The following is a 14021-nucleotide window of genomic DNA, read 5'->3' as shown; positions in this document are numbered from 1 at the left end:
ACTTTTCCTGTTTTCGACCATCCAAACTTCGGGCATCACAGAGCGAATCCGACCACATCTGAACAACCGCCATGTCAACCAGCACGGCCGAATCTGGCTCATCTGGTCAGACGCTCGCGGGCGATTCGCCCACCGCGACTGAACCGCCTGCCCTCGCAAAGCGGCTTGATCCCGACCTTGAGGCTGAACGTGAATTCGCCGACTACGGAGGAGACTTCCCGACTATCCCTTCCACCAAGTTCGCCCCGGGAACCGCAGAGCCGAAGCGCGACCAGAGCCAGCCTCACACCGCACCTAATTTTAGACAGCCACAACAGCGCAGACTGTCCCGCTCGAGCTACCGTGGACGACCGCGAGCGAACACGACAGGGAGCGAGTGGAGCTACGGTGATGGACCCTCGCTGCATGTTGTCGACAGTGCCTTCGCAGACTGCCATCGAGCCCTCTCCCGCAGGAGTCGTGAGTCAGACGAGACGATGCTCCGGACTCTACGACGTCCACTTACGGTATTCCTTGTACAGTTGAGCGGCATGAAGAGGAAGAGCACCAGCAGAACGAAGGCGAGGAGAAGGACCCGAACAAGGTCGAGTGGCAGGAGAACGATCCCGAGAATCCACAGAAGTACGTTCCACGGGTCTCTATCAGCTTGCCTCGACGGAGTACTTACCCTGGTTGTGCAGCTGGAGCGGAAAGAAGAAGTGGTTGACTATGGCCGTCTGCTGCGTAAGTTTCTGCATTCTTTCTCCGTCTGCTGACGCAAAGCGGGAGGGCTTACGTTATATAACGATGTAGTTCCTCACGCTAGGAGTAACGTTCGCTTCCTCGGCTCCTTCCTCCTCAACCCAGATTTACGCCGCCGAGTTCGGCGTGGGAACGGTTGTCGGCGCTCTCGCAACGTCGCTCTTCCTCCTAGGCTGTGAGGCTCTTCCCTGACACAAATCGCTTGGAGTGACCACACCTGACGATTCGATCGCTACTTGATTCTATAGACTGTCTCGGTCCGCTCATTTGGGCACCCGCATCTGAGCTCTTTGGTCGTCGTATTATCTTCCTGATCTCGTATGCTCTCAATCTACCTCAAGATCGGGTACAAGTCTGTCTGACCACCGCTCGATCTGGCTTCAGGATGGGCATGTTTGGAATCTTCCAGATCCAGTGCGCGCTCGCGCAGAACATCTGGACGCTCGTCATTGGCCGGTAAGCTACAAGGATCAAACGTCGAATGTATCCCACTTACTCACAGTGTTCCTTCAACTGTTGTCAGGTTCATCGCAGGCTCCTTTGCTTCGAGCCCGCTTACCAACTGCGGCGGAGTAGTCGCCGACATCTTTGGTCCCGTTGATAGGGGCATTGCGATGAGCGTTTTCTCGGCCTCTGTCTTCCTCGGCCCCGTACTCGGCCCCATCCTTGGCGGTTTCACCATCATGAATCCAGGGCTCGGGTGGCGATACGTCTATCTGTGGATCGGGGTCTGGGCAGCTGTCGCCGAGGTCATCATCTTCTTCTTCCTGCCCGAGACGTACCATCCCCAGCTACTCAAGTACCGCGCTCAGAAACTTCGCAAGGAGGACCCCGAGAAGAACAAGGACAAGTACGCCGATATCGAAAAAGCCGACTTTTCGCTCAAGTCGATCGTCGTTCGAACCGGGCTCAGGCCGGCTCAGATGCTCGTAACGGAGCCCATTCTCCTCATGGTCACAATTTACCTCTCAGTCGTGTATGGGCTCCTGTACGGTCTCTTCAGTCTGTTCCCTGTAATTTGGGAACAGAAGCGCGGGTTCAACCCGGGCGAGGGCGGCTTGGTCAGTACCCGATATTGAGCCCTTGCTCATTTCGCTCTTCGGCCACAGCTCATTGCCAATCGTCTACACAGATCTTCATCGGAGTCGGACTCGGTACAACGCTTGGCGCGGCCGCCAATGTCGCAATGCAGCGTCACTACCGGTACGTGCTCCCTCCCTGCGCCGTATCCAGTCACGCCTGCGCCGAAACCGCGATTGGAAACACGTGATCTGCGTTAAGATGGGTTGAGCGCTGACGACTTTTCTCGCAGTGAACTCGTTCCCAAGTGGCACGGTCACCCGCCCCCAGAAGAACGACTGTACGGAGCGATGCTTGCAGGACCGCTCCTGATTATCTCGATGTTCTGGCTCAGCTGGACTGGAAATTATCCCAGCGTGCCCTGGTATGTTCCCGCATTGGCGACAATCTTGCTCGGCACATCCTTCTCGCTCGTGTTCATTTCCTTCCTATCCTACTTGTAAGCTCCGCCTGTCGTACGATAGTGTGATCGAGCAGAACTAACTTCATACGTCGATTGCTACAGGGTCGAAGTCTACCTGATGTAAGTCGAGACCCTGTACTTCCGCAGGGGTTCGTGCCTAACGCCCTGGGTGTTCGGTGCAGGTTCAGTGCTAGTGCGCTCGCCGCCAACACGATCGTGCGAAGTGCTGTCGCGGCGTCGTTCCCGCTGTGGATCTCGCAGGCGATCCGAGCTCTGCACATCAACTGGCTCGGATCGCTGTTCGCGTTCATCGGGGTCCTGATTGCGCCTTCGCCGGTCCTGTTCTACTTCTACGGCTCGCGATTCCGACAGGGCAGCCAGTTTGCGCCAGCACTCGACCTCAAGTTCAAAGAGCAAGTCGAGAAGGAAGAGAGGGAGAAGAAGGACGCGAACGAGAAGGCGTGAGCGCGACTCGCTGTCACCATCGTATCCTCGTACATAGACAAGTGCTACCGCTCCGATTACCACTACTGTTCCCCCTTACTATCAATGCCACTGGTAGAAGCTGCACTGCTAATACCCTAATTTATTTGTACACCCACGGGCGCGGAGAAGCTCTCGGCGCCGCTCGGACTGCTAAGGCGTTGTTTTCGTGTCCATCTCGAAGCAAGGAGATGTCCTGAGAAAGGAGCGGTCATGTGACTTGGCGGTGGGGTGATCGATCGGAATGACATTTCAACAGTCGGAAGAGGTCTTGCGGGACCGGACGTCGGTCGTGCACGAGTGTGTAATTCGTTCTTTGCAATTGCAAGAACGCGGGCCCGACCGCAGAGAGGCGAGCGGCAAGGGGTGCCGAGGGCTTGCGTCTGGCCGCTTTCGAACGTTTGTGAGAGCGATCGAGGTGCCAACACCTCTCTCTCCTCTCTCACCTACCCCGTCCATCCCAAGTCGCAAACATGTCTGTCCCCCCTTCCTGGAAAGATCTGTAAGTCCGACGCTGCGCGCGTCCCTCCCCCGGACGCTCGAGTTGGACAACGCCGTTCATCGGCGTATCTCGCTCCCTCCCGCTACATCACGATCCCGTACCCGAGCACGCACTGACGGTCGCACTGCTCGGCACTACAGCGGCAAATCTGCCTCGGACCTCCTCAACAAGGACTACCCCCTCTCGGGTAACGCCCTCGAGGTCAAGGTTAGTTTGTTGTTGCTCACCCTCTTTCCCGAAAGTCCTCGCGGCTCGTTCCGCTCGCATCGCTATCGCGCCAATGCCAGACCGACGCGTTGGCTCGCGTACGGCTACGAGTGTCACCTTTTGATTGTACCGCGCGCGGGCCTCCACGACCGACAGCACAAGTCCACTCCGTTCTTCGGACGGTGCAGGGTATCTCCCGCGGTCAGACGCGGCACCAGCCGCGTCAGGCATCCCCGGGTTCTCCCTTGGTCATCGCAACGATGACTACCAGCATGCACGAAGCCTTGATCTTGCAGACATACTTGCGGAACAGCGGACGCTGACCTGTCGTCCTCGTATACGTCCGTCAGACTCGTGCCCCCAACAACGTTGCCTTCCGCGTTGCCGGTACCCGTGACGCCAAGTCGAACGCCATCGCTGGTGACCTCGAGGCCAAGTACGTCGACGCCAAGAACGGCGTGACCCTCACCCAAACCTGGACCACCTCGAACGTCCTCAAGACTCAAGTTGAGCTCGAGAACCAAGTTGCCAAGGGTGCGCCATCGTCCTCGGCTATCTATGCCTCTGGCTCGAATCCCGCACTGACTCGGTCCATCCCGAATCACCGCAGGTCTCAAGCTCGACATCCAAGGTCACCTTCTCCCCGCTACCCAGGGCAAGTCGGCCTACGTCACTGCTATTTACAAGCAGCCCTCCCTCCACACTCGTGCCCTCCTCGACGTCTTCAAGGGCCCCACTTTCACCGCCGACGCCGTGAGTATCTCGCCTAGGAAAACCCCTTTGCCCGGGTGCCATTCCCGCTCACAACGTTCCTTTGGTCGTGGCTTGTGATTGCAGGTTATCGGCCGTGACGGTTTCCTCCTCGGTGCCGAGTCGACCTACTCGGTCCCCACTGGATCGATCACCCGCTACGCTCTCGGTCTCGGCTACGCCGCGCCTACCTACACTGTCACCGTCCACGGTCTTGCCAACCTCTCCGTCTTCTCGGCCTCGTACTACCACAAGGTCTCGAAGGACGTTGAGGCTGGTGCCAAGGCCATCTGGGACTCCAAGTCGACCGCGTCCAACGTCGGTCTCGAAGTCGGAACCAAGGCCTACCTCGACGTATGTTGCTCCGTTTCCTTCGCCTGTGATGGACAACTTCGTTCAACAGGAATACTGATCGTTCTTCGAGCGCGTGCAGAACACTGCCTTCGTCAAGGCCAAGATCAACAACGCCGGTGTCATCGCCCTCGGCTACACCCAAGCGTAAGTCTCGCACATGCTTCTGACCCATTACAGGATGCAGCACTGACAAGCCACTGAACCCTCTGGGAATATTGCGCTTCGACTCGTGTTCAGTCTCCGACCAGGTGTCAAGGCCAGCTTCGGTATCGCTCTCGACAGTGCCAAGCTCGGCGACGCCAACGCTGCTGGCGCTCACCGTGTCGGATCTTCCCTCACTTTCGAGGCCGTACGTACCGACCATCGCTGTCACTATCCTCGGGACCCGAACTGATCTCCTGTTTCGTGTTTCTCCCAGTAATTCTGACGATCGCTCCGCGTTCCTCCAAGCCTTGACTTTCTCCGTATCATACATTTCGTTTGCAGTGATTCCGATCCGAATGAGTTCAATGTAGGGAAGAAAGACGTTCGCAGTTATTGAAGAAAAAAACAAAGAGAATTTTGCCCCGATACGCTTCACCGGATGCGAGAAGTTGCAGCGAGATGCAGAACCCCGAATGCTCAAGATCGCGTAACGCGTGATGGGAGCGTGCACCCTTTGCGATTCCCAGCTTAGCAACGTGTACGTGCGCAAATCTCGCCTCACGTTGCGGCTCACCTTATACTGTACACAATTGATTACTGGCGCTCACCTGGCCAGTCAAGTGGCGTGCATCTCGTGGGGACGTTACCCTTCGAGTAAAATGCAAGGCACAACGCACCGACGATACGCCGCAGGACCATCAATAGAGGGCCGGTTGTTCGATCATGTCACTGCAGCATAGGATACCCTTACAACAAACGATCTCATTGCGAATTGCCGTCGACTTGAAATAGGTCTTCAGCAATCTGTGATCGAACACTCCCTGCGCTTGCGCCTGCGATGCTCTTGCTCGGGCCCCACCTGTTGGGTTTCCGTTCCGAGCTGTTCTGATCCTGCGATGCAGGGCCTCAACTCGCTTCGGATCATTCGCTCTCGCGCTTTCTCTCTCTCTTCCTCACTGTAGAGTGATCAAACGACTCCATAGGAACACAACGTCGCCAATCATGAGGCAGATCCGCACTATCCACAGTCTTTACCCGACCCCGTCGGTGGCCGATCCAACCGCTTTGACCTCTGGATCGCAAACTTCTCTTGCACCATCGCCATCAGGGACTTCGCCCGCTTATGCGTTTCGTTTCCCGACGGGATTCGGCTCGAACAAAGTACCCAACGTGGTCGTTTTCGTCGTACCTGCAATCTTTGCGGTTGGACTACTGGTTGTCTTTGCCTGGTGGTGCCGCCTGAGGCATGTCCGACATGCGCGCGCTAGGAATTTCGAGCATCAAGTCGATGAAATCGAAGGTGAGCAGTAATCGATGCAGTCGAGGACGAGAGAAGTAGTGCGAGCTGGAGCGCTTTCTCGAAAAACAGCTCGACTTTCTCCCGCACTTCCTCCACTTGCATTCACACATGCACGTCGTTCCTCCACCTTGACTACTTCGGCCACCTGTTCTGAACCGTCGAACCAGGAAAAAGTGCTCGAGTCGCCAACGGTACACCCGAGCCCCACTTTGCCAACACTTCCACCTCCAACGTACACACCTGGATGGCATGCAAGCATTCCTTGCACATCCTAGTCATGGCGGTTTTGAGCTATCGAGTTTTTGGGATCTTGTGCGTTTTTATCGCGGGGCTGATTTTGTTTTGGGCGTGGGCAAGCACGGGATATGCTGTATAAAATCGAGCAATCTTACATTTCGACAGGCTTTGTACGTATACAACAAATCTGAACCAGCCCCAAGTCGAAATGCAAAGGAGAGAGAGAGAGGAAGGAAGTCACTGCCACATTTGTTTCGCCTTCTTCCTCTGGTCTTTCTTGGAGCCCATCTCGACCTTGCGCTTCTCGAGTTTCTGCGCCCTCTCCATCGCGGCAAGTTTCTGTTCGGCTTTGCGTTTGTTGGATGAACTCGACTTGGTCCGTTTCGTCTTGGCCTTGGTAGCTTGCTCTGGAGCGACGTGAGGTTGCGTGACTGTAGCATTTGCAGCAGGAAAGGAATCAGGTGTCGTCTCTTGCCATCATTGCTTGTGCGGTGCGAGACTGACCAGCGAGTGAGGGTTCAGGGGCGACAGGGACTTCGATCTCGGGAACAGGCTCTTCCTGACGTTGTTTGCCTGCACAGGAAAAGCAAGTCAGCAGCTGTAGCAAAAACAAAGGCAATATGCAACTTTACCTGCGGCTTTACTGGACGGCATGCTGGATAATGGTGAGAGTAATCGGTAAAGAAAATGCGGGCCATGTTTCTCAGCTGCTTGTCGATGGCCACCCGCGCTCTCGAGTCGGCTAGGGGTGCTCGCAGCGACGCAATGTATCAGCCAGAATCAAGGCACCAGCTCGGCGAGGATCACGAGCCCGACAATGTCGCCCGCTTCTGCTCACTCAACATTCTGCCGCTTCTCCCTGAACCTGCTCTGTACCTCATCTATGGACGGTGGGCGAGAGGAAGGATGTACAGCTTTGACTCAGCAGGGCTTGGGTGATAGCACCAATGAGGAGGTTCCTCCGCCGACTTCCCTTTGTCTCGCTTCAACCTTGTTCTCGTCGCGGCGTCCGCACAGACTTTTAGGATCGAAATTGCTACCCTTGTTCGTTGCTCTTCGTCTCGAAAATCCGATCGACCCAAGACGCTGGTCGTCTCGCATCTCGAAGCTTGATTTGTGTATCGTTCCCCAAGTCACAGCTGCTCCCTACGATCCGCCACTTCCTAGCGCTCGATGTCGCTCCCCATTCTACTGTCGGGCTCCTCGCCTCCAACTGCTGCGCGACGACTGCACCCGTACCTTGGACCCCGAGCGCGGCTCTCGCTGAGCTGGCTCTCGCAACATTTTCTCGCCCTCCTCCTCGTGCTTGTTGCCCTCGGGTTTCTCCTGTCGGCTATTCCACCACTTGTCGAGGACGGCAAACGAACCTTGACAGCAGCCTGCTCTGGTGTCGAGGGTGCCGCCAATGTCGCGGTCTCTATGCCTCACTACCTCGCAGATGGCGTCAACGAGATGAACGCCAAAACGCTCACCGCTGTGACCAACGGCGCGGGCACGGTGTTAGATCTGACGTTGCAAGCGCTTGAAGCGATCATCCTGTGAGCGAATCACCTGCTCGCTCTGCCGGCGACATGAAACTGACAAATCGATAGCTTCATGATCGATACATACCGATCGCTGTTCCTGTGTCTGCTCGATCTCCTGGTGCACGGATCCTTGACGCTCCTTATTCACGCTATCGAAGAGGCTCAAGAGTTTGTTACCGATGCACTCGCAAATATCCGGACGGGCGTTCAGACTGCCATCAGTGGAATCAATACAGGTCTTGAGAAAAGTATCGGCCTTGTAGACAAGATACCAGGGTGAATCGATAGCTTCTCTGCCGTGTTGAGGAAACCAAGCTCACTCTGTTGCCACCCAGCATCAATATCGATACGCCAAAAATCGACATCCCCGAGCTTGCCGCTCTCGAGAATGTCACGATCCCATCGACCATTGTTCAGGCGTTGACGAATCTGAACTCGTCGATTCCGACCCTCGACGAGTTCCGCGTCAAAATTAACTCGCTCATTTCGACTCCGATCGAAGCGTTGCGCCAGAACATCAATGCCACTTTGTCGAATCGCTCGATCGAGATTGAGATGCTCCCTGTGCCAGCGAAACAGACGGTCGAAATCTGCAACGACCTCGACACGAGCTGGATCGACGATGTCGGAGATGACCTGAGCAAGTTTGTCAAGCTTGCCATCGGGCTCGTCATTCTGCTCATGGTACTCTTCATGCTTGCCTGTGAGCACTGAGTCAAGCTTACCGATTTGATCGAGCTGAAGCTAGATTACCATCTCACAGGTGCCGTCTGGGAGCGATACAGCCATCGCAACTTCATGTCAGGCGTCGCAGCAGCGCGAGAAGCGTGGTTGCGTGATCTTGTCGACAGCTCGGCACAGACTGTCAATCCAAGCTCCGCGCAAGAGGCACTTTCGAAGCCGAACCTCCTCTCCTTCCTCAACGCTTCTTCCCATCCGACCCTGTTCTCTTTCGTCTCTCGGATACAGAAAATTCTTTTTGTCAGAAGCTCGAACGCCAAGGCGAACTTGATCTGGTTCTGCTCATACATAGCCCATCCGCAGGCGTGGGCATTCTTGACTCTCGGTCTGGTCGGATTGCTGGTCGTGCAAGTTCAATTATGGGTCCTTAGAGGGCCCGTGAAAGATTTGACCATCAAACGGGCAAATCAGGGCGCCGGCGAATTCTCCGCATCTGTAGTCGGAACGCTCAATGCCAAGTAGGCGCTCTCGAGCTTACTTCAGCACGATTCCAAAGCACTGAGACACACTGCTCTAGGATGAACGAGTCGTCTTTTGATTTCGCGGCGAGGTCGAATCGTATGGTTCTGTCGGTCGAAGACGGCATCAACCGCGACCTTGTGGGTCCGGTTTCCATAGTCTTAGCGCTGCGCCATTCGTATTGACACCGCTACCGCTGCAGTTTGGGTGGGTCAACACGACCACGGAAGCACTCAACACGACCATCGTAGGATTCTATGACGGGTTGGCCAGCGCCATCACGGATGTCTTTGACGGCACAGTGCTCGAGGACCCCATCCTGAATCTCGTCTACGTGAGTAAGATGCTCTCCTTCTCGGCTAGACAATTCATTTGAAGATATTGCTCGCAGTGTCTGGTTGGTAGCAAGGTGGACGCGATCTCGACCGCTTTGACTTGGATGCACACTCACGCTCACATCTCCCTCCCGACACTGTCGCCGACGATCCTGATGCTCAGCTCGAACCGGTCGAAAGACTTGACGGACAGCCTGACCTCGCCCAATTCCGCCGTCTCGACAACTTCGATCGTCTCGAGGATGTTGCGCGCGTACGAGCGATCACTCGAGCAGCAACGACTTGGATTCTGCATCGCGATCGGGATCTGGGCCTTGGTCGTCCTGATGGGCCTCGCCGGTCTCGGATGGAGATCAGGAGGAGAACAGGCATGGGACAAGTGGCGGGGAACACCAGTCACAGAGATTCCTCGCGAGAAGGAAACAAACGAGAAGACGACGTATTTCAAGCCATTGCACCTACGCAGTCGCTCGACTGTGTCTGGACGTCAATTGCCTCCGCCAAGATCTCCAAGAGACGAACTGACCGTCCAACACCTAGCCAGCTATTCGTTCGGATCGTCAGCTACGCACACGACGAACAAGAACGCGCAACCGAGCGCAGCCAGTTGGGCCTCTCTCGTCGATTTCTTCAAACCGACTTTGACTTCCGACGACAATGACAAGGCACAGGCAGAACCGGAGACAACAGTGAAAAAGACCTTGACCTTGCCCACAATCTCGCTCACTGTGCCACGTGCGCTGCGTGCGAATCCTGGCTCTCACTTCAAGCCTCGTCCTTTCATATCTCGACCGCGCCCGTCTCCCGCACAACGTCGTGATTCCGATCTGGTAGATTTACGAACAGGCGAGTATGTATCAAGGTCGATTCCGAAAGGAAACGGGTTCAGTCAGCGATTGAGAGGGGTTGGGGACGACATTGTCAACCAGTTCAAAGGTTCCTCGAGCCCACGGAGCTCCGCTTCAATCGCACAGGAGAGAAGAATCGCTTCGGAGGCAGAAAGGTCGCAGGTCAAATCGATGAGGGATAGGCCTCATACGGTGATCGACAATTCGGAGCGGTTCTCAGCCCTCCCATACATGTCAGCTCGATCGTCTCTGCCGGCAAACGATGAGAACCCGTTTGCGGATCCAACTAGGAGTGTTCACCGCAAGCAAGCACTTCAACCGCCGCTGTCGCCAGATCCAAAGCCCTCCCGCAATCCGTCAAGCTTTGATACTCGGATAACGACATCCGTTGACCCAAGAACAAATCCTTTCGCCGATCCTTCTGTTGCCCATGGCAGCTACATGGGTTTTACAGCAAAGCCTCTTGACGGTCATTGAGCTCGCTTGTATATGTATTATTACTCGCTCGCGCGTACCTTGATGTTCATGCAACGAGACAGACCAGGCGAGAGAATGATTTGCAGATTTCTTTGTCTCAATTCGACTACTTTGCTATTTACTATTTATGGCGAGCTGCCCACTTGGCTTGGGTCCGAGAGACGGCTTAGGCTTGGACAGCCTTTGCCAAGTCGGCAAGAGCCTCCTTGCGCTTGTACTTGCCATCTTCGACAACGGATGCGTCTGCACGATGGAACGAGGACACGGCATGAAACGCCAAGATGAGCTTGGCACACTCACGAGCGAGAGAGGGCATGAAGCTTACCGGCATCAGACGAGAACACTCCGGACCATTCGATGAAAGTCGTGTCGTCAGCGGTGACCGAGTAGAGGGTGATGGTCGAGAGGACGGAAGAGAACGAGAGGGCAGGCTCGGCAGTGATGACCGAGTAGGTGATCGAGTGACGAAGCGACGAGTGCTCTTCCTGCTTGACTTGGACCGAAGTTCCGTCCTGTGGCAGGGTCGATGCACATCAAGGTCAGTTGCCAGAGCAAAGGGGTTTGTGCTCCCTGGGCGACTTGTCCACCTTGCGAGCTGACATACGCTCGCTCCCGAAGCGGGAACGCTTTGCGCATCGCAAGGCCAGATCGAGGCAACCGAGCAATGGAGCAGTACAGGCGGACAGACAGCTCACCTTGAACTTCCAGGTGAACACATCAGCCTCGCTGCTGACACCCTTGTCGGCGAGCTGACTCGACTCGAGCGCGCTCCACCATTTGGCAAAGTCCTGCAGCTTGACCAAGTGCCACACCTTGGCGAGAGGAGCCTGAATGACAGCCGACTGGACAGTTTGGTTCGAGGTGACGGGAGACGACATGACGACTGCTGCCGCAGGCGAAGGTTCCGAGGTCAATGAGGTCTGCGTTACATCTGAATCGATCAGAAGAAGAGACTCACCTTTTGTGCTGGGTGCGAGTGGTAGGAGGGACAAGCGAGGAAGACGAAGAGGTGTCGCAAAAGCAATGACGATGCGATCGACCGTGCCGGAGAGCGCGGCGATCCGAAACGTGCTTAGAAGTTAAAGTAGTAACTTACCCGCCAAAACTGCAGCATCCTACGATACAGCCGCAATCTAGGCCGTCGTACATGGTCACACGTTCACGTCAACGGGCGGACGACAATTAGAGCGGGACAGAGTTGGCCTTCTCATCGTGCGCGATAGCGGTGCAACTTGGCTGCGAAGCTCGAAAAGCAGGTTCCCCTCTTTCAAGGAACGAGCGCAAAGCGCTCACGAGTGGCGCAGCGCTAGCACTGCTACTGCAGTTGCTGCTGCGAGAGCGAGCAAGAGTGTCTATAGCAGACGTGCTGCTGATGTATGGCAGAGGCGGTGCAGGGCTTGTTGCACTGCTCGCACTGCATGCAGGGGCGGGATGCAGCCGGGACAGCCAGTTGGATCTTAGACAGAGCTGAAGCGCGAGCCGAACGAGAGCAGGGAGACTGCGGATGGACCCAGACGGTTCGAAATCAAACGCGTGTTTGTTGATTTTCCAAAGAGGCGACAAAGGTGCGTGAAAAACTTGCGGACCGAGGTCCAGCGATTCGAGCGAGTCTGCCGCAATCCCTCTTCTCTTTCTCCCCCCTCTCCTCCTACTCGCTCATCGCTCCGTTCTCCTACAAAACGAAACCCCCCACAACGTGAGTGTCTCGTGCCGGTCATGCCTGTCTCGTCCGGGGGGAATCGCCTGGTCTCTGTGGCGACGCACGCTGCTGCCGACGCCCCCATCGCGTGTCCCCGATCTCCCTTTTCCGCATCACATCGGCATACTTTCACGTTTGTCTCGCCCCAGCACGCGTCTCTTGTCCCACTGGACGAGGAGGAAGCCACAGAGGGCATACGGTTCCCTCGCGCGCGACAGAGTGACCGAATTCCTCGGAATGTTAACTGATCCTCGGCTTGCGTGTGCGCGATCGATCTTCCAGTCTTCCCTCCTTTATCATGTTCAAGCTCTCTGCCGTCGCTCTCGTCGCCCTTGTGGCCTCGATGGTCTCTGCCCAGCAAATCAACACGCCTACCACCGGTCTCTTCACCTGGTGAGTTTCGTTTTGTTTTTCTAAGCCTGAGCCAGTACCCGGCGTGCACGGGACGCGTTCTCGCCCTCGTACACCGTGCTGATCCGTTTGAACATCGCGAATGCGACTCTGCAGCGACCCTTACCTCATTAGTGAGCCGCTTCCCCCAGTTCTTCACGAGCCGATCATCGGACACGCGGTCCGAGTCCTATATACACGCCCATTCCGATGCTGACTCTTGTGCCTCTCGATAGCCTTCTCTGGAGGACAAGCCCCCTACACCATCCGTGCCAACCAGGGTGGATCCACCTCGCAAGTGAGTCTCGGTTGCCGAGGTCGAGAACGCGTCTCTATTGAAGAAGCTCCTGGCTGACATCTCGCCCGCCTACCCCAGGTTCTCGAGACCATCGTCTCGGGCCTTGAGACCACCTCGTACACCTGGAACGTCAACTTGGCTGCCGGAACCTCGGTCACCCTCGCCTTGACCGACGCTTCGGGACAGACCAACTACGCTGACGCCGTCACCGTTCAAGCCGGATCTTCGACCTCGTGCGTTGGCCTCGCCGCCTCGGGCTCGTCTGCCTCTTCCGGAGCTGCCTCGGCTTCTTCGACCGTCTCGTCCACCTCCGCTGCCTCGTGAGTCCCTCGCCTCGCACTTGCGTCCCGCTGCCGTCCCGCGAACCTAGCGCTGACATCTGGTCTCGACTTACCCAGCTCGGCCCGCTCGGAGGCCTCCTCGTCGGCCACCGGTGCCGCCTCGTCGGCTCGCTCCGCTGCGTCCTCGGCTGTCTCGGGAGCTTCGTCGATCGCCTCGAAGGTTTCCTCGGGTGCCGCTGCCGCCACCTCTGCTGCTGGTGGAACCTCGGGTGCCTCGACCCTCGTCGTCTCCGGAGGACTCGCCGCCGTTGCCGGTCTCGCCGCCATCATGGCCTAAACGCGTTCGCATTGCTAGCGCCACCTCGTAGACTACACTCGCCCATTCACGACCCCCTCGCTCATCTGACTCTGGCTTTCTCGACTATCTCACGCATGTGCATCCTGGAACCATCATCAAAGGACACTATCTCCCTCCTCCCTCTCTCGTGGGCCCTCTAATCGACTTTTACTATCTCTCTCTCTCTCACACTCTCTATCTCTTTTTCGATCTTTTCTCATATGTGAAGTTGGGGCGGATCTCGTTGTAGACCCCGCCTTTTTGCTTGAATCTGTTGCAATTTTCCTTTCCTTTGCCACCGTTCTACAGTCGACGTCAGGATAGGCCATTGCTTCCGCGAGAGCTTCGCTTCGAAGGGTTCGTGCGTCTGCTGGCCTTTCCATGGAGCAATTGCAGATAGTGGTCCAGCAACGAGTAAACTCTCGAATC

The 14021-nt window shown here is 56.3% G+C and overlaps 5 protein-coding genes across 5 annotated transcripts; 3 read left to right on the top strand and 2 right to left on the bottom strand.

Annotated features, from left to right (window-relative positions):
- Positions 1 to 71: 71 nt before the first annotated feature.
- On the top strand, positions 72 to 4941 carry JCM15063_000298 (uncharacterized protein; the record flags this gene model as incomplete). The annotated part of the gene is made up of 18 exons (XM_076676416.1): positions 72 to 459; positions 522 to 621; positions 681 to 723; positions 793 to 916; positions 990 to 1059; positions 1126 to 1197; positions 1265 to 1802; positions 1874 to 1944; positions 2054 to 2260; positions 2327 to 2344; positions 2407 to 2685; positions 3350 to 3416; positions 3767 to 3950; positions 4027 to 4169; positions 4254 to 4520; positions 4600 to 4664; positions 4758 to 4869; positions 4939 to 4941. 18 exons carry the CDS (start codon positions 72 to 74, stop codon positions 4939 to 4941), a joined length of 2751 nt encoding a protein of 916 aa, XP_076536397.1.
- Positions 4942 to 6438: 1497 nt separating this feature from the next.
- Positions 6439 to 6855, bottom strand: JCM15063_000297 (uncharacterized protein; the record flags this gene model as incomplete). Its single annotated transcript, XM_076676415.1, has 3 exons — positions 6439 to 6632; positions 6706 to 6774; positions 6834 to 6855. 3 exons carry the CDS (start codon positions 6853 to 6855, stop codon positions 6439 to 6441), a joined length of 285 nt encoding a protein of 94 aa, XP_076536396.1.
- Positions 6856 to 7374: 519 nt separating this feature from the next.
- On the top strand, positions 7375 to 10587 carry PRM1 (pheromone-regulated protein PRM1; the record flags this gene model as incomplete). The annotated part of the gene is made up of 7 exons (XM_076676414.1): positions 7375 to 7739; positions 7794 to 8003; positions 8063 to 8430; positions 8491 to 8926; positions 8986 to 9067; positions 9130 to 9261; positions 9319 to 10587. 7 exons carry the CDS (start codon positions 7375 to 7377, stop codon positions 10585 to 10587), a joined length of 2862 nt encoding a protein of 953 aa, XP_076536395.1.
- A 166-nt stretch (positions 10588 to 10753) lies between these two features.
- Positions 10754 to 11465, bottom strand: JCM15063_000295 (uncharacterized protein; the record flags this gene model as incomplete). Its single annotated transcript, XM_076676413.1, has 3 exons — positions 10754 to 10830; positions 10913 to 11099; positions 11283 to 11465. The coding sequence occupies 3 exons, from the start codon at positions 11463 to 11465 to the stop codon at positions 10754 to 10756; spliced, it is 447 nt and encodes a 148-aa protein (XP_076536394.1).
- A 1164-nt stretch (positions 11466 to 12629) lies between these two features.
- JCM15063_000294 (uncharacterized protein) lies at positions 12630 to 13592 on the top strand (the record flags this gene model as incomplete). The annotated part of the gene is made up of 5 exons (XM_076676412.1): positions 12630 to 12679; positions 12794 to 12810; positions 12913 to 12974; positions 13053 to 13294; positions 13373 to 13592. The coding sequence occupies 5 exons, from the start codon at positions 12630 to 12632 to the stop codon at positions 13590 to 13592; spliced, it is 591 nt and encodes a 196-aa protein (XP_076536393.1).
- Positions 13593 to 14021: the final 429 nt, after the last annotated feature.

This window comes from Sporobolomyces koalae (assembly GCF_050403365.1).
Source record: "Sporobolomyces koalae JCM15063 DNA, S_koalae_JCM15063T_v1_ctg4, whole genome shotgun sequence".
Classification (NCBI taxonomy): domain Eukaryota; kingdom Fungi; phylum Basidiomycota; class Microbotryomycetes; order Sporidiobolales; family Sporidiobolaceae; genus Sporobolomyces; species Sporobolomyces koalae.
The sequence above is the reverse complement of the archived record's forward strand: the minus strand, read 5'-3'. Positions and strand labels throughout refer to the sequence as shown.